The sequence below is a fragment of the Phyllobates terribilis genome, unplaced genomic scaffold (assembly GCF_046119375.1).
Source record: "Phyllobates terribilis strain yellow unplaced genomic scaffold, ASM4611937v1 Scaffold_4__5_contigs__length_816908805, whole genome shotgun sequence".
NCBI lineage: Eukaryota > Metazoa > Chordata > Amphibia > Anura > Dendrobatidae > Phyllobates > Phyllobates terribilis.
In genome coordinates, this window is record NW_027362764.1 from 573,072,390 (window position 1) to 573,096,998 (window position 24,609).

Consider the following 24,609-nt stretch of genomic DNA (forward strand, 5'->3'; position numbering starts at 1 on the left):
GAAATCGCAGGCTAACAGCAGCTCAGATTAGAGACCAGGTCAATGCCACACAGAGTTCTAGCAGCAGACACATCTCTACAACAACTGTTAAGAGGAGACTTTGTGCAGCAGGCCTTCATGGTAAAATAGCTGCTAGGAAACCACTGCTAAGGACAGGCAACAAGCAGAAGAGACTTGTTTGGGCTAAAGAACACAAGGAATGGACATTAGACCAGTGGAAATCTGTGCTTTGGTCTGATTAGTCCAAATTTGAGATCTTTGGTTCCGACAACTGTGTCTTTATGCGAAGCAGAAAAGGTGAACGGATGGACTCTACATGCCTGGTTCCCACCGTGAAGCATGGAGGAGGAGGTGTGATGGTGTGGGGGTGCTTTGCTGGTGACACTGTTGGGGATTTATTCAAAATTGAAGGCATACTGAACCAGCATGGCTACCACAGCATCTTGCAGCGGCATGCTATTCCATCCGGTTTGTGTTTAGTTGGACCATCATTTATTTTTCAACAGGACAATGACCCCAAACACACCTCCAGGCTGTAAGGGCTATTTGACCAAGAAAGAGAGTGATGGGGTGCTATGCCAGATGAGCTGGCCTCCACAGTCACCAGACCTGAACCCAATCGAGATGGTTTGGGGTGAGCTGGACCGCAGAGTGAAAGCAAAAGGGCCAACAAGTGCTAAGCATCTCTGGGAACTCCTTCAAGATTGTTGGAAGACCATTTCCAGTGACTACCTCTTGAAGCTCATCAAGAGAATGCCAAGAGTGTGCAAAGCAGTCATCAAAGCAAAAGGTGGCTACTTTGAAGAACCTAGAATATAAGACATATTTTCAGTTGTTTCACACTTTTTTGTTAAGTATATAATTCCACATGTGTTAATTCATAGTTTTGATGCCTTCAGTGTGAATGTACAATTTTCATAGTCAAGAAAATACAGAAAAATCTTTAAATGAGAAAGTGTGTCCAAACTTTTGGTCTGTACTGTACATAATCATAAAGTTTAGGAAGGAAAGAAAAAATACTCAGCAAATCAATTAAACAAGTCTCTGCTTACTATATATCAAGATTTGTCTAGTACTTCTAGGGGGAATATATAATATTTCTGCCTAATGTCTGCCTCATAAATTGAAGGACCTATACCAATCATGCGATCTCACCCAACAGCATAAGCAGGAATTAAAGGGGTTTTCCCATGAACAAAAGTTGATTTTAATCAGTAGATTTTGGAATTTCCACAATTAGATGTGTTTAAATAAAATGTTCCTGCGCCGAGATATTCTTATAAACGTGCCCCTGCTGTGTGCTGTATAATAGCTGTATCTGACTGTACAGGAACATGGTCTGATCATACCACAGCTCCTGGGCAGGGGAGGACACAAACGAGTATACAGACATTACAGCACAGAGTCACAGCTGATTCTTTTTGTGAGGTAAAACATTGTTTAAAAAAAGGCAGTGAAATGTTTTACCTCACAAAAAGAATCAGCTGTGATCTCATGCAGTCTTGTCTGTATACTATATTTTCCTTCCTCCCCTGCCCAGGAGATGTGATATGATCAGACCAAATTCATGCATGGTGTGACACAGTCATTACACAGTACACAGCAGGGGCACATTTATAAGATTATCTCCGCACAGGAACATTTCATTTATAAACACATCCGATCCTGGAAACTATTATTCAAAGATCTATTGATTAAAATTACCTTTTGCTTGTGGGAAAACCACTTTAAATTTAAAAAGAGATAAAGGCTTATGAGCATGGCGTTTTACAGATTTGTGTTATACAGATCAAAAAAGACACTCAAAGCCTGCTTTGCTATATTACAGCTGTTTCTACAAAAGAATATGATGCCTCATACACACTCTGTCTTATCTATATGCTGCTGAACCTAGTTTTAAAATCAGAAATACTGCAGAAAAAAAAACCCTATGCAAGAGTCACTTACCTGTCCATTTGTTACTCTTGTAAAAATAGTGTTTTTGTCTTGTAGTTTTAACCCCAGATCTAAGAAAGTTAGTTTATTTGTGCTCACTTCAAACTTGTCATTTGTAAATAATGCTCCAGAAATCCGGTTGTAACACTCAGGAGGCACAAGTCCTCTCTTTTTTGGTGCTGCACACCAGTCAAATCTAAAATAAAATAAAGAAAAATCTCAAACTAAAACAAACATCAAATATCTGAAAACTTAAAAGGTTTCCCTTCTGTTAGGGTATCCCATTAACGTTAGTCTTCACTGCAACATTGGGATACTAATATTTCAGTAGACAACTAGTGCTTGAAACAAAATTCAGAGGTATACGGACTAGATCTGAAAACACCATTGCCATTCTTTTTATTTTGTAAGGAGGCAATGGTGTACTTATACTGCACTACATTAGCAGTGCACTTTAGAAGAGTACATTGGGACGATTTCCAGATGAATACCACTTTGAAAAGTAAGCGGTATACATTTTTGTGGATGCCTTTGGTTATAAAATTGTAGTTGATGTAAGTATACTGGCCTGCGGTTGGGCAAAAGAGTTAATGAGTGCCCAAGTTAAATGTATAGGTCAGGAGTTTTCTTGTCGCATTGAGTAAAAAGTAGTAAGCTTTTATCAAAATGCATGTTGTGGTCACAGACAACCCAGACAAAAAGACATACAGTACTATAGGTATCTCCTATTAGCTGTTGTGACTCATTTGTCAGTTGCACCTATAGCCTCTGTACTTTCAATTATTTGGCTGCTATTCTGTATCCTTACTAGTTATGTTCTCAATTATTGCTGTGCTATACTACTGTCTCTAACTGGTTATTCTGGTCTGCGTTGCCCCCTAGTGAATGCAGATGACATTGATCAGCAGGGTTATACCTGAATTAACTACTCCTTAGCAATTCATACTTTAGAGCCACAAGCACTTTGTCTTCCCAGACTTTGAAACCTTCCAAAGTTTACATATTTAATTGCAAAGTGTGATATTACATCATTATTACAGTAACTTTTCAATTTTTATTTAATAAATCAATAGTACACATCAAAATAAGCAACTTTGTAAAAAATCTGATCACAGAAATCCGCTTTATTTGCCGCCTGGATTGATCTTTCACTCTCAATTCATGGGTCAAGTCTGTATTGAGTGAAGAGAAATTTTCCCATTACTGAGATAGGAGATGACAGTTGGTGCTTTTAAGGCCCCGTCACACTTAGCGACGCTACAGCGATCCCGGCAACGATACGACCTGTCAGCGATCGTTGCTGCGTCGCTATGTGATCGCTGGTGAGCTGTCAAACAGGCAGGCTCACCAGCGATCAGCGACATCGTGGAAAGAATCTTTCCACGATGTCCTGCTCCTGGTTACCAGTCTGCTGAAGCAGGAGCAGGCTGGTAACCATGATAAACATCGGGTTACTATGGGCACACGCGCACCCAGTAACCCGCTGTTTATCATGGTTACCACTCGGCTACGGTGAGCGGTAACCTCCCGCTCACAGTAGCAGAGTGGTAACCATGATAAACAGCGGGTTACGAAGTGCGCCTGTGCCCCTAGTAACCCGCTGTTTATCATGGTTACCAGCCTGCTATGGTGAGCGGGAGGTTACCGCTCACCGTAGAAGAGTGGTAACCATGATAAACAGCGGATTACTAAGTGCGCGTGTGCCCCTAGTAACCCGCTGTTTATCATGGTTACCAGCCTGATCGCTGGTCCTGCTGGTCACACACAGCGATGTGTGCTGACCAGCGGGAGGGCAAAGACCAAAAAATGGTCCAGGACACTTTGCAGCAATCAGCGACCTCACAGCAGGGGCCTGATCGCTGTCAAGTGTCACACATAGAGACATCACTGGTGAGGTCGCTGTTGCGTCACCAAAACAGTGACTCAGCAGCGATCTAGCTATGTGAGACGGGGGCTTAAGATTCTATGTAGAGAGGAGGAGGGGAGGGGCTAGAGGCAGACACTGACATTCTGCTGCAAGCTCAGCTGAAAAAACATTACAGTTCTTCATAGAACCTTACCAGCACAAACTGTCCTCTCCTATTTCAGTAATGGGAATATCTGTATTCTCTGAAGACTGATTTTTACCCATGAATTGAGAATGTGTTATTAGTGCCATTAATTAAATATATTCTAAATGGTATAAAATATGAAAAATAAGATAAAAAGTTTTGAAATTGTACACACTTTTAAACGAACAATAGGGTGAGCAGATTCAGAAATGTTACATTAAAACGTAACTAGGCATTACTACTATGTGGGTGGGATCTGCTCCACATGTGTGATCTCACTCCTCCCCTACCCCTCCTGGGCATTTGCAAAATAATTAAGTAGGATGAATTTTAGGATCACAGTGCACTGACAATTGGTTGGTGACTGCAAAGTGATACCAAGATGTGAACAGTATCACAGAGGATGGCTGGCAGAGCCATTCTGTTAGTTGGTCTGCTCGCTCCATTAAAGGGAATCTGTCACCTCCTGGGACGTTTTTAACCTATTACTATGGGCATAGAATGGTTAAAATAGGCATACCTGTATGCCTCATAGTTGATGTCTTGTTGGGAAATAGTCTTTTAATCCTGACTATTTTAACAATTGTCACCTGTAAGTCCATAGTGATGGGTGAAAAGCATTCCCATGGGGTGAAAGATTCCCTTTAATTAAGTGGAATGTATCATTCGGTGGCATTAGATGTGTGTACTGTATGACACCTGATGGGATTAGATGCAGGGCTCAGCATACTGTATGACACATGATGGGATTAGATGCAGGGCTCAGTGTACTGTATGACATGGATGGAATTAGATCCAGGGCTCAGTGTACTGCTTGACACATGGATGTGATTAGATGCAGAGCTTAGCGTACTGCTTGACACATAGATGTGATTAGATGCAGAGCTCAGTGTTCAGAGCTGAGCAGCATAAGGATTACGCTACAACGCTAATCATGGAGGTGAGTGCAGGTTGGGAAACCTGGTATTGTACTACTAATCCCAGGCTGCCGACTTGTTCTTACTGCTAGAAGAAGTTACCTCCGCAGGGTCGAACTTACCTTTTAGAGCAGCACAGCGGCAGTGACTCCTTCCAACGGTGAGAACAGCTAGGTTGCCTAGTATTAGTAGTACAATACCAGGCTGCCCGACCTATAGTAATCGACCCGGAAGATCTTGCTCACCGCCCACCAAAGAACACTGAGAGGCGACATGGGAGAACTATAGCTCACAGCACCAATATGGACTACAACAAAATAGCTACACCCACAGCTGTAAACTGGACAGCCCAGGGGGCATGCCCAGATCACATCTGAGGCAGTCACAGTGTTGGAGATGCGGTCAGACTGCATCTTCTATGCCCAGGGGCTGCCATGTCTACGATAAGTGTTGTGCTCAGACTCTTCTTCCCAGAGTCATAAGTTTTTCATTTTCTGTCAATATGACCATATGAGGACTTGTTATTTGCAGGGCGAGTTGCACTTTTGTACAACACCATTGATTTTACCATGTAGTGTAGTGGAAAATGGGGAAAAAAAATTCCAAGTGCAGACCCCGGGTTGTCATGCCAACCCATTAGCGCTCCGCGATCATGTGACAGGGGCGCCGCTAATGACGCGCTTCCGGCGCGATTATGTTAAATGCCCTGTCAGAGTTTCACAGTGGAATTTAACATGTTAGCAGCCGCTTGTAGGTCGCGATTCCACCAGGGGATGTTAGGGGCACATGTCAGCTGATGAAATCAGCAGTCATGTGCCTGAAAAAGTATGGGCTCAGCGCCGGAGCCCACACCAAAAAGGGTGAGGCGACCTATGACGTACCGATAAGTCATAGGTCGTAAAGGGGTTAAATAAATAAGTGTTGAAACATGACATTTAATTGTGTATTAAAAATAACAATTGAAATCAGATCACAAAGTATTGATCAGGAATAAAGGGTAATGGCACAAGAAGAAACGCTTTAAGAATATAAATATAAAAGATAGTCTTTAATAATCACAAATATCAATATGACACAATACAACACAAACAGACAAATAAAGTGCACATAAAAAAGTGACTCAGTGCAGATAGGTATACAGATAACGGCCCTACATAGCCACCCCCACAACAGAGAGAGTATAAATTGCCACTGGGTATTTATTCAGATGTGTTAGTATGGGATTAATCAATAAATCAAAACCCACCTTACAAGCACTAAGTCACTACTATTAAAAACAGCAGGAAAAAAATAGAGGGTACATGTTCATGTCCAAAATTGGTGGATCATACAGATCCAGCCCCCCATACTACATTAAACAGATAGTTGACACATAAATAGCAAGGGTACAACCCGCAAGGTAAGTTATAGAGATACCAATGCTTTTTTCCTCTAAATTCCCTATGTATGCAGCACTACTGTGGTACTTTAGTCGGCCAATGTCCTTGGAGTAATAAACCCACAGAATATCTTCTAAATGGTTTCTTGTTGTTAGACATTAAAAATAACAATCCATAATTACTAATACAAAAATAAAAATTGTGACATCCCCCTTAAGACTTATTTACAGCAAATTGCAGGTTGTATTGCAGCGAAGGAACAGCACCTATATTTAAGGCATCTGAAATAGCGAGTGGTTTGTTCTCGGTGTGGCTTGGCTGAAGTGTGACTTGAGATTCAGGGACTTTAGGAAGGAGGTATTAATTTACTGTTTATATTTACCATATTTTTTAGACCATAAGAAGAACTTTTCCCCCCCAAAATTGGTAGGAAAATGGAGGGTGCATCTTCTAGTCCGAATGTAGCTTACCAGGGAGTTGCGGTGGTGGAGCGGGATCGCAGGAAGCAGGGTTGTTCCCTTAGGAACCCGGCGGTGGCAGAAGCGGTGCGATGCTGCGGGCCCAGTATTGGCGGTCAGGCAGAGCTTTCCTGGCGGCCATTTTCCTGAAGTTGTGGGCAGCACACGCAGACTAGGATCTTGGCCCAGTTGAGATATCAACCGCACAAACGCCGCCAACAGTGGCAATCTTCCTGAAGCTGTGGGCCTCAGGGAAATCCAACTTTGCGAATTGGCCGGCTCGGGCGGCCATTTCCCTGTAGACCACGGCTTCAGGAAGATGACAGCCAGAAGAGCAATGCACTTCGCTCTGCCTCACCGCCGACACCGCTCCTGCTACCACCGGTTCCCGAGGGAGGGACCCTGCTTCCTGTGATGCCATTAAACCACCGGCACCCCCCCCCCCCCACTGTTGGGGCACCCCGTTCTCCCACCCAGGGCCCGCAGCATTTCTCCACTTCTGTCACCGCCGGCTTCCTGAGGGACCCTGCCTCCTGTGATCCCCGCTCTGCCACTGCCCCCCAAGTAAGATACCTATTCGACCTATAAGAAGGACCCCCATCTTCTAAAAAATGTTTTTTCCTATCTTACACCCCAAAATTTGGGGTGCGTCTTATAGTCCGAAAAATACGGTACTTGTTTATATCAGGGCTGTGTAGTCAGTAAGCCAAATCTCCGACTCGTCAGTTTCCCTGACTCCCAATTCAGACTCCAACTCCATAGCACGGCCTCACTACTGACATGTAAGTTAAGTGTAGCACAGATTTATCTCAACTAAAAGCCTAAATCCTTAGATCAGGAATAGAACATCCATTTATAAGACATTTCATAACTTTCCCAAATTCTTATTAAAAAATTTACAGCACATCCTGCATTGTACTACTGTACCTTTATTATATATTTTAGGAGTCAGAGTCGGTCCAATTTATAACGACTCCACCAAAATGGACACTGACTCCGACTCCACAGCCCTGGTTTATATTCCGGTGTTTGTTCAATCCCCATTAGTGAAATGTGCTCCATTTTTGACAATGCCATCCAGTGTATATCTTGTCTCACGTTTGCATTCCTTGAACAGCTATTTGAATGAGTTTACTGCTCACTAGGGTAGATGTGGGTGAGGACAGTAGAATGAATCTGCAGGATAAGGAAGCAACAAGCGGCACAGAAGGTAGTGTAGAGTGAAGTGTGTCAGGGAGGTTTTTCCTGATCTCACAAACCCGAACAAGTTTGAAAAGTTGGCAGATGAGGGAAGTGTCATTACAGGGGTAACACTGCTGCAGCAAGACAACTCCTCTAAAAGCTGTTGGTGTTTCTCCTCTAATAAGAGCAGAAATATGGGGCACAGGGCAGACAGGTGCTGACAGTGTTCCCATAATAATGAAATCTCTCAGACAGGGAAATCTGTCACAAACACCAGGATTGCTGAACAGTGTGTTGTCTTCCTGGGGCTCAAGGTCGACATGTCATGAATTTTGTTGACACGGGGACGGGCATATTGGCAAAAAAAACAAAAATTAACAAAAATTAGAGGTATGTTAGCAGCAGAAAGAAACACAACGTGTGTGAACATAGCCTCATAAGCATCCTGAATAACCTATGGGTATAAACGAGCGAGAAATAGCAGGAAAATACCATGGCTAAATAGAGCTGTAACAGGTGCAATGAATGACAAAAAGAAAGCGTTTAGGGAATTAAAGCAAGAGGGTAGTAACGAGGCTTTAAATAATTGGAGAAAAAAATTAATTGTGTAAAAAAGAAACCAAGGCAGCAAAGATTGAGACAGAGAGGCTCATTACCAAAGAAAGTAAATATTATCCAAAAATAACCTTTAACTACATAAACAGAAAGAAACTCAAAAATGATAGTGCTGGGCTATTCTAAAATAATCTGGGTGAAATGGTAGAGGAGGATGAGGGAAAGGCCAATTTCCTAAACACCTTCTTATCTACAGTATTTACACAAGAAAATCCCATGACAGATTACATGATCAGGGATACTAGAAATTCTCATTAAAGGGGTTGTATGGTCAAAAGTGATAAGTCTGCAGTTACTCTGTGTGACTGCAGACTTATGAATTCCTCCAGCACAGGCACTGTGCTCTGCAGGGATTCGCCGGTATGAGACCCGGGACCGGAGGATATGAAAAAGTTATACATACCCCTGGCCAGTGGACGTGGCCTCGATTGTATAGAGCGGCCTGGCTCAATACAAGTGTATGGAGAGCTAGGCCACGTCCACTGGCCGGGGGTATGTATAACACATGCATACTCTCCGTTACCGGGTCTCATACCGGCGAATCCCTGCAGTGCACAGTGCATGCGCTGGGGGTATTCTTAAGTGTGCAGTCACACAGAGTGACTGTATGCTTATCACTTTTGACCGGACAACCCCTTTAAATGTCACCAGCTTAACCCAGCAGGAAGTACAGTGCTGAATCAAACACACTAAAATAGACAAAATCACCGGACCCTGATGGCATACACCCCAGAGTACTGAAGGAATTTTAGTACCGTGATAGATATAACATTATTTCTAATAAATCAAGAATTCCATATTAACAGGGTCTGTACCACAGGACAAGCACATAGCAAATGTGGTGCAAATAGTCAAAAAGGGGACATTTGACTGAAAATTATAGACGGGCAAGTTTAACCTCTACTGTGGGCAAAATCTTTAAGGGTTTTCGAAAACATTATATTCTAGAGTACATCCATAAAATTAACCTCCTGAGCCAACATCAACATGGGTCAGGATGCAAGTTCCAAACTGGACCAGCATAACACCACTGATGTCCACTATATGGACTTTTCAAAGTCGTTTAGACGTTAGAGGACTGGGGGGTCTGCAATACCAAGACAGGTTATTACACTTCGGGTTATATAGTTAGGAAAAACGAAGGCTTAGGGGTGATCTTATTACTATGTACAAGTATATGAGGGGACAGTACAAAGACCTTTCTACTGATATTTTTACTCTGAGGCCAGAGACGGGGGCAAGAGGGCATCTTCTACGTCTGGAGGAAAGAAGGTTTAATCAATCAAAAACGCGGATTCTTCACTGTAAGAGCAGTGAGACTATGGGACTCTCTGCCGCATGATGTTGTAATGAGTGATTCACTACTAAAATTTAAGAAGGGCATGGATGCCTTTCTTGAAAAGTATAATATTACAGGTTATATATACTAGATTCCTTGATAGGGCGTTGATCCAGGGAACTAGCCTGATTGTCGTATGGAGTCAGGAAGGAATTTTTTTCCCCAATGTGGAGCTTAGTGTTTGCCACAGGGTTTTTTTTTGCCTTCCACTGGATGAACATGTTAGCCTATGGGTTGAACTAGATGGACTTGGTCTTCCTTCAACCTTACAAACTGTTACTATGTTTGATTCAGTGCCACATAAAAGGTTAGTACATAACAGAGTAATGTTACTAGGTAAAGAAAATGTGTAATTGGGTTAACAACTAGCTCAGTGATCAGATGTACAAGTGCTTCTCACTAAATTAGAATATCATCAAAAAAGTTAATTTCATTTCTTCAATACACAAAGTGAAACTCATACAGAGTCATAACAAACAGAGTGATCTATTTCAAGTGTTTATTTCTGTTAATGCTGATGATTATGGCTTACAGCCAATGAAAACACAAAAGTCATTATCTCAGTAAATTAGAATAATTCATAACAGCTTGAAAAATGTTTTTAAAATCCGAAATGTTAGCCTACTGAAATGTATGTTCAGTAAATGCACTCAATACTTGGTCCGGGCTCCTTTTGCATCAATTACTGCATCAATGCAGCGTGGCATGAAGGCGATCAGCCTGTGGCACTGCTGAGGTGTTATGGAAGCACAGGTTGCTTTGATAGCAGCCTTCAGCTCGTCTGCATTATTTGTCTGGTGTCTCTCATCTTCCTCTTGACAATACCCCATAGCTTTTCTATGGGGTTAAGGTCAGGCGAGTTTGCTGGCCAATCAAGCACAGTGATACTGTTGTTTTTAAACCAGGTATTGGTACTTTTGGCAGTGTGGACAGGTGCCAAATCCTGCTGGAGACTGAAATTTCCATCTCCAAAAAGCTTGTCGGCAGAAAGAAGCATGAAGTGCTCTAAAATTTCCTGGTAGACAGCTGCACTGACTTTGGTCTTGATAAGATACAGTGGACCTACACCAGCAGATGACATGGCTCCCCAAACCATCACTGATTGTGGAAACTTCACACTAGACCTCAAGCAGCTTGGATTGTGGCCTCTCCACTCTTCCTCCAGACTCTGGGACCTTGATTTCTAAATGAAATGCAAAATTTACTTTCATCTGAAAACAACATCTTGGACCACTGAGTAACAGTCCAGGTCTTTCCCTCCTTGGCCCAGGTAAGACGCTTCTTGCGTTGTCTATTGGTCATGAGTGGCTTGACACAAGGAATGCAACACTAGTAGCCCATGTCCTGGATACGTCGGTGTGTGGTGGCTTTCAAAGCAATAACTGCAGCACAGGGCTGTGGAGTCAGAGTCGTTGTCCATTTTGGTGGAGTCGGTATAAAATGGACCGACTCCAACTCCTAAAATCTATAATAAATTAGGTACAGTAGTTTAATGCAGTTTGTGGGAAATATTTTTTTAATAAGGATTTGGGAAAGTTATGAAATGTCGTATAAATGTCTGTCCTATTCTTGATCTAAGGGTCTAGACTTTTAGCTGAGATGAATCTGTGCTACAATAATCACTCAAACATGAGCCACGCATGAGGGAGTCAGAGTCGTGGAGTAGGAGTTGCTGTCATGGAAATTGAGGCGTTGGAGGTTTGGCTTACTAAGTCCACAGCCCTGCAGCAGCATCTGTCCACTCCTTGTGAATCTCCCCCAAATTTTTGAATGGCCTTTCCTTAATCCTTTCAAGGTTGCAGTTATCCCAGTTGCTTGTGCACCTTTTTCTACCACACTTTTTCCTTCCACTCAACTTTCCATTAATATGCTTGGATACAACACTCTGAACAACCACCTTCTTTTCTTTTGTGGCTTACCCTCCTTGTGGAGTGTGTCAATGACTGCCTTCTGGACATCTGTCAAGTCAGCAGTCTTCCCCATGATTGTGGAGCCTACTGAAACAGACTAAGGGACCTTTCTAAACGCTTAAGAAGCCTTTGCAGGTGTTTTTAGTTAATTATTCTAATTTACTGTGATAATGACTTTTGTGTTTTCATTGAATGTAAGCCATAATCATCAACATTAACAGAAATAAACCCTTGAAATGGAGCGCTCTGTTTGTAATGACTCTATATAATATATGAGTTTCACTTTTTGTATTGAAGAACTGAAATAAATGAACTTTTTAATGATATTCTAATTTAGTGAGAACCACTTGTAAAGGGTGGGTATTAAAAGAACACATTCAGACTGGGTGTCAGTTAACAATGGGGTACTACAGGGGTCAGTATTAGGCCCTCTTCTTTTTACCATTTATTAATGGCCTTGTACAGGGCATACAGAGAAGAATTTGAATATTTGCAGATGATACTAATCACTGAAAGGTAATCATCACAGAGGAGTATAATTTAATATCACAGAAGGATTTATGCAAGTTGGAGGCTTTGGCTGAGAAATGGCAATTTAAGTTTAATGTAGATGAATATAAGGTCATGCACTTGGCCAGGGGAAATAATCATAGATTTTATGTACTAAATGGTAAAATAATGGGTGAAACGGTCACTGAAAAAGACTTGGGTGATAGCAAACTATACTTAAGTAACCATTTGTATTGCACTGTGATAAATAAATGAAGGGACAGTAAAGAGATCTTTCTAATGCTCTTTTTACACCTAAGCCTGCAATGGTGACAAGGGAACATCTTCTACGCTTAGAGCAGGCATGTCAAACTCAAACACAGAGGACCAAAATGAAAAACTTGGACCAAGTCACGGGCAAATGAGTATACAGAATAATGGGCCCCACATAGTCCTCCATACAGAATAATGGGCCCCACATAGTCCTCCATACAGAATAATGGGCCCCTAGTAGGGGTGGTGGTTCGGGTGTCGCGGGCTAAATAAAACCATCATGTGGACCAGATTTGGCCTACGGGCCAGAGTTTGACATATATGGTTTAGAGGAAAAAGGGTTTAATCATAATCACAGACAGCAATTTTTCACTGAAGGAGCAGCTAGATTATGGAGCTCTCTGCCACATGATGTTGTAATAGCGGATTAACTAAAAAAGTTCATGGAGGGCCTGCATGCCTTTCTTGAAAAGTATGTTACAGGTTATGGGTACCAGATTCTGTAATAGGACATTGATCCAGGGTATTAGACTGATCATTTTTTCCCCTAATATATGGTGTTTTGTCTTCTTCTGGATCAACATGTTAGGGTATGGGTTTTACTCGATGCACTTAGGTCTACCTTAAAACTATACACTACCGTTCAAAAGTTTGGGGTCATTTAGAAATTTCATTATTTTTGAAAAAAAAGCACATTTTTTTTTTCAATAAAGCTAACATTAAATGAATAAGAAATACACTCTATACATTGTTAATGTGGTAAATGACTATTCTAGCTGCAAACGTCTTGTTTTTATTGTAATATCTACATAGGTGTATAGAGGCCCATTTCCAACAACCACCACTCCAGTGTTTTAATGGTACATTCTGTTTGCTGACTGTGTAAGAAGGCTAATGGATGTTTCGAAAACCCTTGCACAAGTATGTTAGCCTAGCTGATTTGAGAAGCTATAAAATTGACCTTCCTTTGAGCTAGTTGAGAATCTGGAGCATTACATTTGTTTGCTCTATGAAACTCTCAAAATGGCCAGAAAAAGAGAACTTTCATGTGAAACTCGACAGTCTATTCTTGTTCTTAGAAATGAAGGCTATTCCATGCGAGAAGTTGCCAAGAAACTGAAGATTTCCTACAACAGTATTTACTACTCCCTTCAGAGGAGAGCACAAACAGGCTCTAACCAGAGTAGAAAGAGGAGTTGGAGGCCCCGCTGCACAACTGAGCAACAAGACAAGTACATTAGAGTCTCTAGTTTGAAAAATCGACGCCTCACAGCTCCTCAACTGGCAGCTTCATTAAATAGTACACGCAAAACGGCAGTGTCAACATCTACAGATGAAGAGGCAACTCCGGGATGCTGGCCTTCAGGGCAAAGTGGCAAAGAAAAAGCCATATCTGAGACTGGCTAATAAAAGGAACAGATTAATATGGGCAAAAGAACACAGACATTGGACAGAGGAAGATAGGAAAAAAGTTTTATGGACAGAAGAATTAAAGTTTGAGGTGTTTGGATCACACAGAAGAACATTTGTGAGACACAGAACTGAAAAGATGCTGGAAGAGTGCCTGACGCCATCTGTCAAGCATGGTGGAGGTAATGTGATGGTCTGGGGTTGCTTTGGTGTTGGTAAAGTGGGAGATTTGTACAAGTTAAATGGGATTTTGAATAAGAAAGGCTATCACTCCATTATGCAACGCCATGCCATACCCTGTGGACAACGCTTGATTGGAGCCAATTTCATCCTACAACAGGACAATGACCCAAAGCACACCTCCAAATTATGCATGAACTATTTAGGGAAGAAGCAGGCAGCTGGTATTTTATCTGCAATGGAGTGACCAGATCTCAACCCCATCGAGCTGGTGTGGGAGCAGCTTGACTGTATGGTATGCAAAAAGTGCCCATCAAGCCAATCCAACTTGTGGGAGGGGCTTCAGGAAGCATGGGGTGAAATTTCTCAAGATTACCTCAGCAAATTAACAGCTAGAATGCCAAAGGTCTGCAATGCTGTAATTGCTGCAAAGGGAGCATTCTTTGACGAAAGCACAGTTTGAAGGAGAAAATTATTCTTTCAAATAAAAATCATTATTTCTAACCTGGTCAATGTCTGGACTATATTTTCGATTCATTTTGCAACTCATTTGATAAATAAAAGTATGAGTTTTCATGGAAAACACAAAATTGTCTGGGTGACCCCAAACTTTTGAGCGGTAGTGTATATATATTAATGAAATAAAACATTGATTTTTCAATTAGATCAGAGAGCAACAGATTACATAAATAAAGGTTTGGATGGCATCATCTTCTCTGTAAGCTTCTCAATAATTATAAGTTTCAACATGGAGATGAGATCTCTTTGCTCTGTTGCAAGCTGTTTACAGGCTTTTGCTGTTAAAAGCAATAAAATGTCAGGAAAATCCTACAAAAACAGCTAAATTTCATATTTAACATGAGTTTAAATCTGATTGGCTAATTCAGAACACAACCACATCCCCGATTATAACAGGGTGTTCACACTTATGCAACCACATTATTTTAGTTTTTTTTTATTCTCCCCCTTAAAAATATTTGTTTCTCAATGTATTTGTAAAGATAACATTAAAGGTGGAAAAAGTTCTGAAATGATTCTTCTTGATATGTGATTCTTTTTTTTTTTAAACAACCAAAACCTGGCATTTTAACAGGGGTAGACTTTTTATATCCGCTGAAATTAAATAATACTTCTATTAAAGGTAAAACACAGCTAACTTGTTGTAGTGCTACTATTGTAGGCAAACAAAACTCATCAGTGATTCAAATTTTCTGCATTGTACGGTTCTATTATCTCAAATTTATCACAAGTCTTACTCTTGGATTGTAGTATAAGGAATCAGTCTTCCATTCCAGAAACATTCAAAGATTGGTCTCTTCCCCCTAGCTTCTTTTTGCACAATGAAGCAATCATCATCAAAGTCATCATTTTCTTCATTATCTCCTAAAACATTTCAACATACGGTTCAGATAACATATTCAGAAAATGTGCAGGCATACTTGTTTTTCAACATTAAACATGTATAAATTTAAAAAAACATTTACCTTAACGAGTAACCAGGCACATTTACATATTTTTTTTCGTACATACAGTGTTAACACTTTTTCTTAATCGGCTATTCAAGTACATTTTTCCTTTTTTTTTTTTTTTTTTTTTTTAACGATACGTGGTGCCCAACTTTTAGGTCATTTTCATATTCTCTTTTTTGACGATATAGGCAGAAAATATAAATGTGTTAGTTATTCACATTATTTTTTTAACCTCATAACAGCGGTCGTTAAGGGTGCTTATTCCTCAGTGCAGCTTTTTAATGGCGCTGAGCAATAACAGTATAGCGCCGTCCCGCAGCTGAATTTCCCGCGGGTGACAGCTGTGTGTGACAGCCGACACCCTGCGATATCGGCCCCGGACGGTTTTGAAGCCGATCGGGGCAGATTAACCACTTAAATACAGCTGTCAATTGCGGCATCGGTATTTAAGTTGTTACAAGGTGGTCACAAGACCCCCCTTGGTAACCATCGGACCACCGCAATGAGAATTGCAGGTCCCGATGGTTACCATGGTACCCTGAGGTCATGTGATGACCCCAGGGTATGATGGTCAGAGGTCTGGGTCTCACAGGCGGTGTCAGTGAGACACTGACTGTTCTCATGCACTGTAGTATACGAGTACTGCAGTGTATGAGACCAGCAATCAAAATAAAAACTAGACACGTCCCATAGTGGGACTTAGTGAAAAAGTACAAAAAAGTAAAATAAAATATGGAAAAAAGTAAAAAAAAAAAAACAAAAACAAAAAACAAAAAAGTGAACACAAATCACGAAAAGTCGTTTCTCTACACTAAACGCAGCGCTTGTGATAAAATGAAAATAAAAAAAGTACACATAATTGGTATCGCTGCGTCCGGAATGACCCGCTCTATATAATACACAAAGTAAAACTCATATTATATAGAGACATTACAGACAGAGTGATCTATTTCAAGTGTTTATTTCTGTTAGTGCTGATAATTATGGCTTACAGCCAATGAAATCACAAAAGTCATTATCTCAATAAATTAGAATAATTAACTAAAAACACCTGCAAAGGCTTCCTAAGCATTTAAAAAGGCCATTTAGTCTGTTTCACTAGGCTCCACAATGATGGGATAGACTGCTGACTTGACAGATGTCCAGAAGGCAGTCATTGACACACCCTACAAGGTCCAAGAATTCCAATTTTCATTTGGAAATCAAGGTCCCAGAGTCTGGAGGAAGAGTGGAGAGGCCACAATCCAAGCTGCTTGAGGTCTAGTGTGAAGTTTCCACAATCAGTGATGGTTTGGGGAGCCATGTCATCTGCTGGTGTAGGTCCACTGTATCTTATCAAGACCAAAGTCAGTGCAGCTGTCTACCAGGAAATTTTAGAGCACTTCATGCTTCTTTCTGCCGACAAGCTTTTTGGAGATGGAAATTTCAGTCTCCAGCAGGATTTGGCACCTGTCCACACTGCCAAAAGTACCAATACCTGGTTTAAAAACAACAGTATCACTATGCTTGATTGGTCAGCAAACTTGCCTGACCTTAACCCCTTAGAGAATCTATGGGGTATTGTCAAGAGGAAGAGGAGAGACAGCAGATCCAACAATGCAGACGAGCTGAAGGCTGTTATCAAAGCAACCTGGGCTTCCATAACACCTCAGCAGTGCCACAGGCTGATCACCTCCATACCACGCCGCATTGATGCAGTAATTGATGCAAAAGGAGCCCGACCAAGTATTGAGTGCATTTACTGAACATACATTTCAGTAGGCCAACATTTCAGATTTTAAAAACATTTTTAAAGCTGTTGTTATAAAGTATTCCAATTTACTGAGATAATGACTTCTGTGTTTTCATTATCTGTAAGCCATAATCATCAGCATTAACAGAAATAAACACTTAAAATAGATCACTCTGTTTGTAATGATTCTATAAATGAAAACTCCAAACCGTTCAGCAAAAAACAAGCCTTAACGTGGTTCATTTGCCAAAAAGATACAAAACTTACAGCTCTCAGAATATGATGCAAAACAAATTAATTTTTGTAAAATGTTGTTTTTAGTCTGTAAACATAGCAAACCATAAAAAAAAACATATAAATCTGGTGTCGCACCGACCCGAAGAATAAATCCACCTCATCACTTATACAGCACGGCGAACCGCGCAAAAATAAAAACTATTCTTGTACTTCTGTGTATTTGTTCATTCTACCTCCCAAAAATGGGATAAGGCTCGGCTCACATTTATCCTACGCTTTCCGTTGAGCGCTAACGATGGGGTTTCGGTGCATATTCTCCAAAACTGCGATTCAGACAAAACTCCGGACGGAGACACTCAGTTATAAGGCACATAGGTCACTTTGAACTGGTCTGTGTTCCGGATCATTTTAAGCGTCTTTTTAGCGCACAAGTGTGGGCGACCACAAATCTGTGCATGCCTAAAAAGATGGATACCACCGCAGCAGACACCAAACGGACTCATGTTTACATCTGCCTCATTATAGAGTGCGATTCAGTTGGTGGTTTTGTCTGAATCGCGTTTTTGTGGGATTTATATGGAAACCCTAACATAAGTGCTCAGCGTAGAACACAAGAATGTGATCCCAGCCTTATTCTGGATGTGATCTAAAAATATTATCTACCCCAAAATGTTACCAATAAAAAGCCTAAATTTATCCCGCACAAAACCAGCCCTCACTCAGGACCATCATCTGTCACTGGAAATATAGGGGGTTCCCACGCAACTGGTAGAACAAAGATCTGGAAAAGCAACAGGGCTCTCGCCCCCTGAAATAAAATCCAGTGAATTCCGAGCTCCCAAATCCAAATGCCCCCCTCCTTCTTATCCCCTCTGTGCCTAAACCGTAGTAAGAGGCCAAGTTTGCCATTATTGTAGTGGAGAGAGAGAACTTAATAGTTTACGGGGTATGTATCGGCAGAAGCACAAGCTGGGTACAATGTATGGGGGCGCTACAATATATGGGGGCACAATGTAGGGGCACTAAATTGGCATATTTGCAATTATCCAGAAAAAAAGCAAGGCATGGATGTTACAAAATAGCAGCCGTAGATTAATTTATTGAGAGGTGCAATTTATACAATGGGGTCACTTTTGTGGTTTTTCTGTTGTTCTGGCACCTTCTGGGCTCCGCAAATGTCGCTCGCAAACTATTCTACCAAAATTTTTGCACCAAAAGCCAAAAAGCACTCCTTCCTTCTCAGCCCTGACGTGTGGCCTAACAGTAGTTTCTGACAACATATGGGGGGCATCACCGCGCTCAGGAGAAATTGCACAATAAATTATGGGTCCCAGTTTCATCTATTATCCCTTGTGTACCTGATAAATTTGCAGCACATACAAAAAATACATTTTCACCACAAAAATGTCATATTTCCATGTCTCAATGTTATAAAAGTCTGTGAGGCACCTGTGGGTTCAAAATACTCACTACACCCCTAGATGAATTGCTTAGGCAGTGAAGTTTCCATTATAGGGTCACCTGGAGGGGTTTCAGCTGTTCTGACACCTCAGGGGCTCGGCTAATGGAGCCCATGATCTACTCAAACGGAATCTGCGTTCTAAAAGCCAAGTAGCGCTCCTTCCCATCCGATCCCTGCTGTGTGCTCAAACAGTAGTGTTCAATCACATATTGGTCATTCCATGTCAAGTGAACCAATGAATATTACCACAATATTTTTAATTGTTTTGAGAATTTGCTCTTGGGTAATACTGTGCTAGAGGAAGCAAAATGTTTAGGAAAAAAAAAAATTCTATACATTTTAGATTTTTTTTTTTCATTTATTTTTAAAGTTGTGAAAAAAATGTGAATTTCTGTGTCGCATGCCTTTATGTTTCTCCTCATAACTTAGGCAAGAAACAAGATAGAGAAATAGGGAAAAAAAACCATTCAACTCAGAACAGTACAGGCTTTCGCCAGATATGTCACAAGAGTATCTTTGTTAATATTTTACCCATGTAAGGCCTACAGCCTGCAGAAACCCTCACTCCACCACACCGCTGCACGACCAGCTCTACCCTCACCTACTGTATCCTCACCCATCCCTTGTAGATTGTGATCCCTCGCAGGCAGAGTCCTCTCTCCTCCTGTACCAGTCACTGATTCGTTTTTGTTCAAATTATTGTACTTGTTTGCTATGTATACCCCTTTTAAACATGTAAAGTGACATGGAATTAATAGTGCTATAATAAAATAAATAATAATAAAATAACATTTTTTTATTTTCATCAACTTCTAACCCTTCTAACCTAATAAAAAAAATTATGTTTCAAAAATGATACAGATGTAAAGTAGACATGTGGGAAATGTTAATTTATTAACTATTCTGTGTGACATAACACAATGGTTTAAGGGAATAAGAAAAAAAAAGGTTGAAAATTGCGAAAGTTTTAACATTTTCGCCAAATTTACGATATTTTCACAAATAAACTCAGGCCATTTTGAACAAATTTTACCACTGTTATGAAGTACAATATGTCACGAAAAAACAATCTGAGAATCACTGGGATCCGTTGAAGTGTTCCAGAGTAACTACCTCATAAAGTAACACTGGTCAGTATTCTAAAATATGGCCTGGTCATTCAGGTCAAAATTGGCTCGGTCACTAAGGGGTTAAAATATTACATAAAGGGCTACTAAAATACATGATCAAATGGTGTCCACCTTTCTGATATTATTTCTATACAGGATAGAAGGTTTTTTTTTTTTGCTATACTTCCTTATTTCCATCAGTGACAGCAAACCGGCATAGAGACTGGCAGTGGCTTTCTCGTTTTTAATTTTGTTTCATTTTTTTTTTTGCCTTTTCTTACACTGTGCCCCACAGCGTAATTCAGGGGCAATTACATTTTCAAATACATTTTATCGCAGATTTCCCATATTATTGGGCATAGCATATTAGCCCCAGTTACATGGTAAAGTCAGCCTCATATCTGCACTGTAAAGCTTTTCTGTAAGGACCCAGCAGCTCCTGATCATTCCGATGACAACCAGCGAGCACATGATCGTTTAAACAGGAGAAGGAAGCGATTTTAAAGCTTCCTAAACAGCACTTGTTTGGTACTGTATATACGGTGATGAGTAAGTCAAAGATGGTAATAAACCATCTTTGCCTTCACAATGGGTGGTCCAGGCAGCACTGTGTTCCCGCAGCTGTACAGTCTCTCTCCAGCTGCTGGCTCAGCAATGACATTCTAAAACATCCTTGCCAAGCACTATGTGACCGTCCTGTCATTTGAAAAAAAAGGACTGTATTGGTAATGTATCCTCAATGATGGCACCAAAGGGATATTTTCCTTTCCTACAGGGACAGAAAAAAAAGGGAAAGCAGTTATAATTCTTTCCCACCTATCTTTCTTATTTGGTACTATACATTGATGGATGGACCATACAATACAAGCGTTTGTTACCATCCACACATCGTGTTTCCCCTATTTCCTCATAGATTGTAAGCTTGCGAGTAGGGCCCTCACTCCTCCTGGTATCTGTTGATTTATGTGATTGTTATTCTGTGATGTCTTTTGTCTGTACAAGTCCCCTCTAAAATGTAAAGTACTGAAGAATATGTTGGCGTTATAGAGATAAAAAATTATTATTATTACCATAGACCATGACATCTAAATGAATGTCAGAAAAACTTTCGTCAGATTTTGTGCTATACTATGCCTGATAGCGAGACCTGAGTAGTCTGGAAAGCTTCCAATTTGTTACCACCTAATCAGTTAGGTTATGTGCCCACGATGTGTCCCAGCCTGTGGCCCAGACGCTGCGGAGGAGCCGCAAGGTGGATATGCAAATGAGCGATGCCTTTTTTTCACCTGCGGAATATCCTCAAAAGAGGTTAGGTCTATGGGGAAAGCCAGCATGCGGACCAGCCGGAGGAATTGACATGCTGCGGTCTGGAAAGACGCGCCACATGTCAGTTTCCGCGGGTGTACAAATCCCATCCACTATGCTGTAACATCAGGCGGCTGTGCGTTTGATGCTGCATAAGTCCGCAGTGTTAAACCCGCAGCGGCTCCGGATCGTGGGCACACAGCCTCAGCCATTAAAAAGGTATCAACCGCTGAGGACTCTCAAATGTTAATATTTTTCTACCTACTGGCTAACACAGTACAAAGATATTTTTTTTCTGAAGAAAAATATTCTATATTTATTATACAGAAAATAATGGGCCTAACAACAAGTAACCAGGAAGAAAAATCATGAGCGGTCATGGATGCGAAGAGAAACTCTGATCACCTTACCGGTGATCAGAGTTTCTCTTCGCATCCATGACCGCTCATGATTTTTCTTCCTGGTTACTTGTTGTTAGGCCCATTAAACATGTATACCAGTAAACATGATACCTTTATGACTCATTACCAGTTTAACAAAAAAAAAATTGGATTTCTACAACCCACCCCTCAATAGTGATGGGTAGAAAAAAAAGCTGTCTTTAGGGTAAGTGTAATTATACAAGTCTCACAAAAAAATTGACTTTAAAGTGAATTTTAAAGGGGTCTTCCTATGAACAAAAGTTCATTTTAGTCAATAGATCTTGGATTAATAATAATTTCCACAACTTAATGTGTTTAAAAAAATGTTCCTGTGCTGAGATAATCTTATAAATGTGTCCCTGCTGTGTACTGTGTAATGGCTGTGTCTGACCGTACAGGAACATGGTCTGATCATACCACATCTCCTGGGCAGGGGAGGAAGCAAAAGAATATACAGACATTACAGCATGGGATCACAAGCTGATTCTTTCTTTAAAGTAAAAAATTGTTTAATAACAGGCAAGAAAATGCTTTACCTTACAAAAAGAAAGGTATCCAATATCAAGAAGCCACGAAAGTGGTCACATGGATGCCTTTTTTTGTTGTTGAATTTTTGTATAAGAGTTTAATTAATTAGACAGTTTGGCTTCAACACCCTTTATGTTTTACAGTACATAGCAGATTGCAGAATAAGTTAACTGGTTCCCAACCGCCCACTGTAGATAAACGCTTGCTGGGCTCTGTACAGCGCCGACGTTTGTCTACGGCCGGCGGTCTCACAGCGCTCAGGACACCCAGGGTCCTGCAAGCGCTGCGATTCTGGTGCAGAGTGACAGCTCTAACAGGTGACATCGTCAGGACCGTTCCTTTCTTTTACATGCCGCAAACCGTAGCGATTACAGCACTTAAAAGATAGTGAGAGGGAGAGGGGGTTGTTCACTCACATCTCCGACGCCCCCATGATGTGATCTGGCGTTGTCATGGCAGCTGGAGGTCACATGATCACCTCCAGGTCTGCCAGCTACGGTGGCCTGCTAGGCTCAGCGATCTCAGTCTAACAGGCGATCTGACAGGTCTCATGCAATGCAATAGTATTGCATTGCATGAGACTAGTGATCCGGAAAATAAAAATTGAAGTCCCATACAGGGATAAGCAAAAAAATAAAAAAATAAAAAAAAAGTAAAAAACGGTTTTAAAACTATCACAAAAATAAATAAAAAAACCCCAATAAATATGTATATTTATCTAAAAACAAAAAAAGTACACATATTTGGTATTGCGCCATTTTTAAAACTAAATTAAAAACGGAGCAAAAAATGATGCTTTTTCATCATACCGCCAAACAAAAAGCAGAATAAAACGCGATAAAAAAATCAAATGGAAACAAAAATGGTATAGCTGAAAACGGCATCTTGTCTCGCAAAAAAAACATCCATACAGCTCTGTCAGTGAAAAAAATAAAGTTATAGCTTTCAGAACAAAGCGATGCAAAAGTATACTTGCCACTCTGCATCCATGCCTTTATAACTGTGATTTATACTGAGCACTTTGCTTAATACTTTTCTGCACTCTCTCTGAATGAAGAGAATGTACATGCGTTTGATATCTATTGATTTGAATATTGTATGAATTATGGAGCACAGGCTCCCTCTTGTGGAATAGATAGACTACAACCTCAGGTAATACCTTTCTGAATTGTTTTCACCTTGTGAATTTTTTTTTTTAATTAATAAAGTGAGGCTTTTTTTTTTTTTTTTTTTTTTTATTATCGCTGTCTGTAATATAAAAAAAATACACATAGCTCTGTTTGTTCAATTTTGATAGAATTTAAATTTTCCTGTATGTCCACAAGTCTCAGCCAGTGACGGATCAGCCGACATAATCATCAGAATGTACAGCACAAAAGTGGTGTAAATGATAACAGCAGTGTTCTCCAGTGACCTTAGACATTCCTGTAATAATTTGTTACTTCTGTGTTGTACATTATGGTGACTATCGGGGAAGCTCTTTTACGCCTCTCCCTGAGGAGCTCCGCCCACTCTTCACAATGTCGGTGCTGCGGACAGGACTGTGGACAAATGGGAAGAGTCACATTCTGGCAAAACTGAACAATCAGCGATTATGGGAATTTTTTATATTACATAAAGCAACAATAAAAATTTAAGTTTCATTAATCAGGAAAAAAAAAAGAATTTTGCCCAATCCATAAAATATATAACAGTGTAAAAAAATCATTTTTGACTTGTGATGTTTGTGCCATTAAAAACATGAGCAATTGCATAAGAAAAGCATAAGAAAAACATTAAAAAGCCAGAAGAGGAGACTAGACAGCAGAGTGTATGAGGATCCTGGAATCAACTCCGATCTAGTGGTGTCAGTGCTGAACTGTCTACATCGGAGGGGATTATTTGAGGCAACTCCGATCTAGTCTCCTCAGCAGTGAAGCGTCTAGATCGAAGTGGCTAAAGTGAGGAGCACAAAAAAAAATCACCTCCGATCTAGACGCAACCTTGCCGGGAGCAGTATTCAAATACATGGGCGGCACAAGCACTGCGGTGCTGCCCATGACTAAATGAGAGAATCACACCCCAATGACTGAATAAGAGTATATATAAAGTTATAAAATCATTATGCTACCACCGATTTTAATGAAAAAAGCTTGTTAGTGATGCACATTGCATCACTAACAAAGCAATGGGGGCAGTGTACATAGCAACTAGGACGCAACAGGCTC

General features: G+C 40.7%; 1 protein-coding gene across 2 annotated transcripts in view; it reads right to left on the minus strand.

Moving 5' to 3' along the window:
- The window catches only part of SMCHD1 (structural maintenance of chromosomes flexible hinge domain containing 1), a 266,367-nt gene that overhangs the window by 185,801 nt on the left and 55,957 nt on the right, over positions 1-24,609 (minus strand). For both annotated transcript variants that reach the window (XM_073679119.1, XM_073679120.1), the window contains exons 11-12: positions 15,395-15,521; positions 1,948-2,131 (exon numbers count right to left, since the gene is read on the minus strand). In XM_073679119.1, the coding sequence (XP_073535220.1) occupies positions 1,948-2,131; positions 15,395-15,521 (311 nt within the window). The remainder of the gene's footprint in view (positions 1-1,947; positions 2,132-15,394; positions 15,522-24,609) is intronic.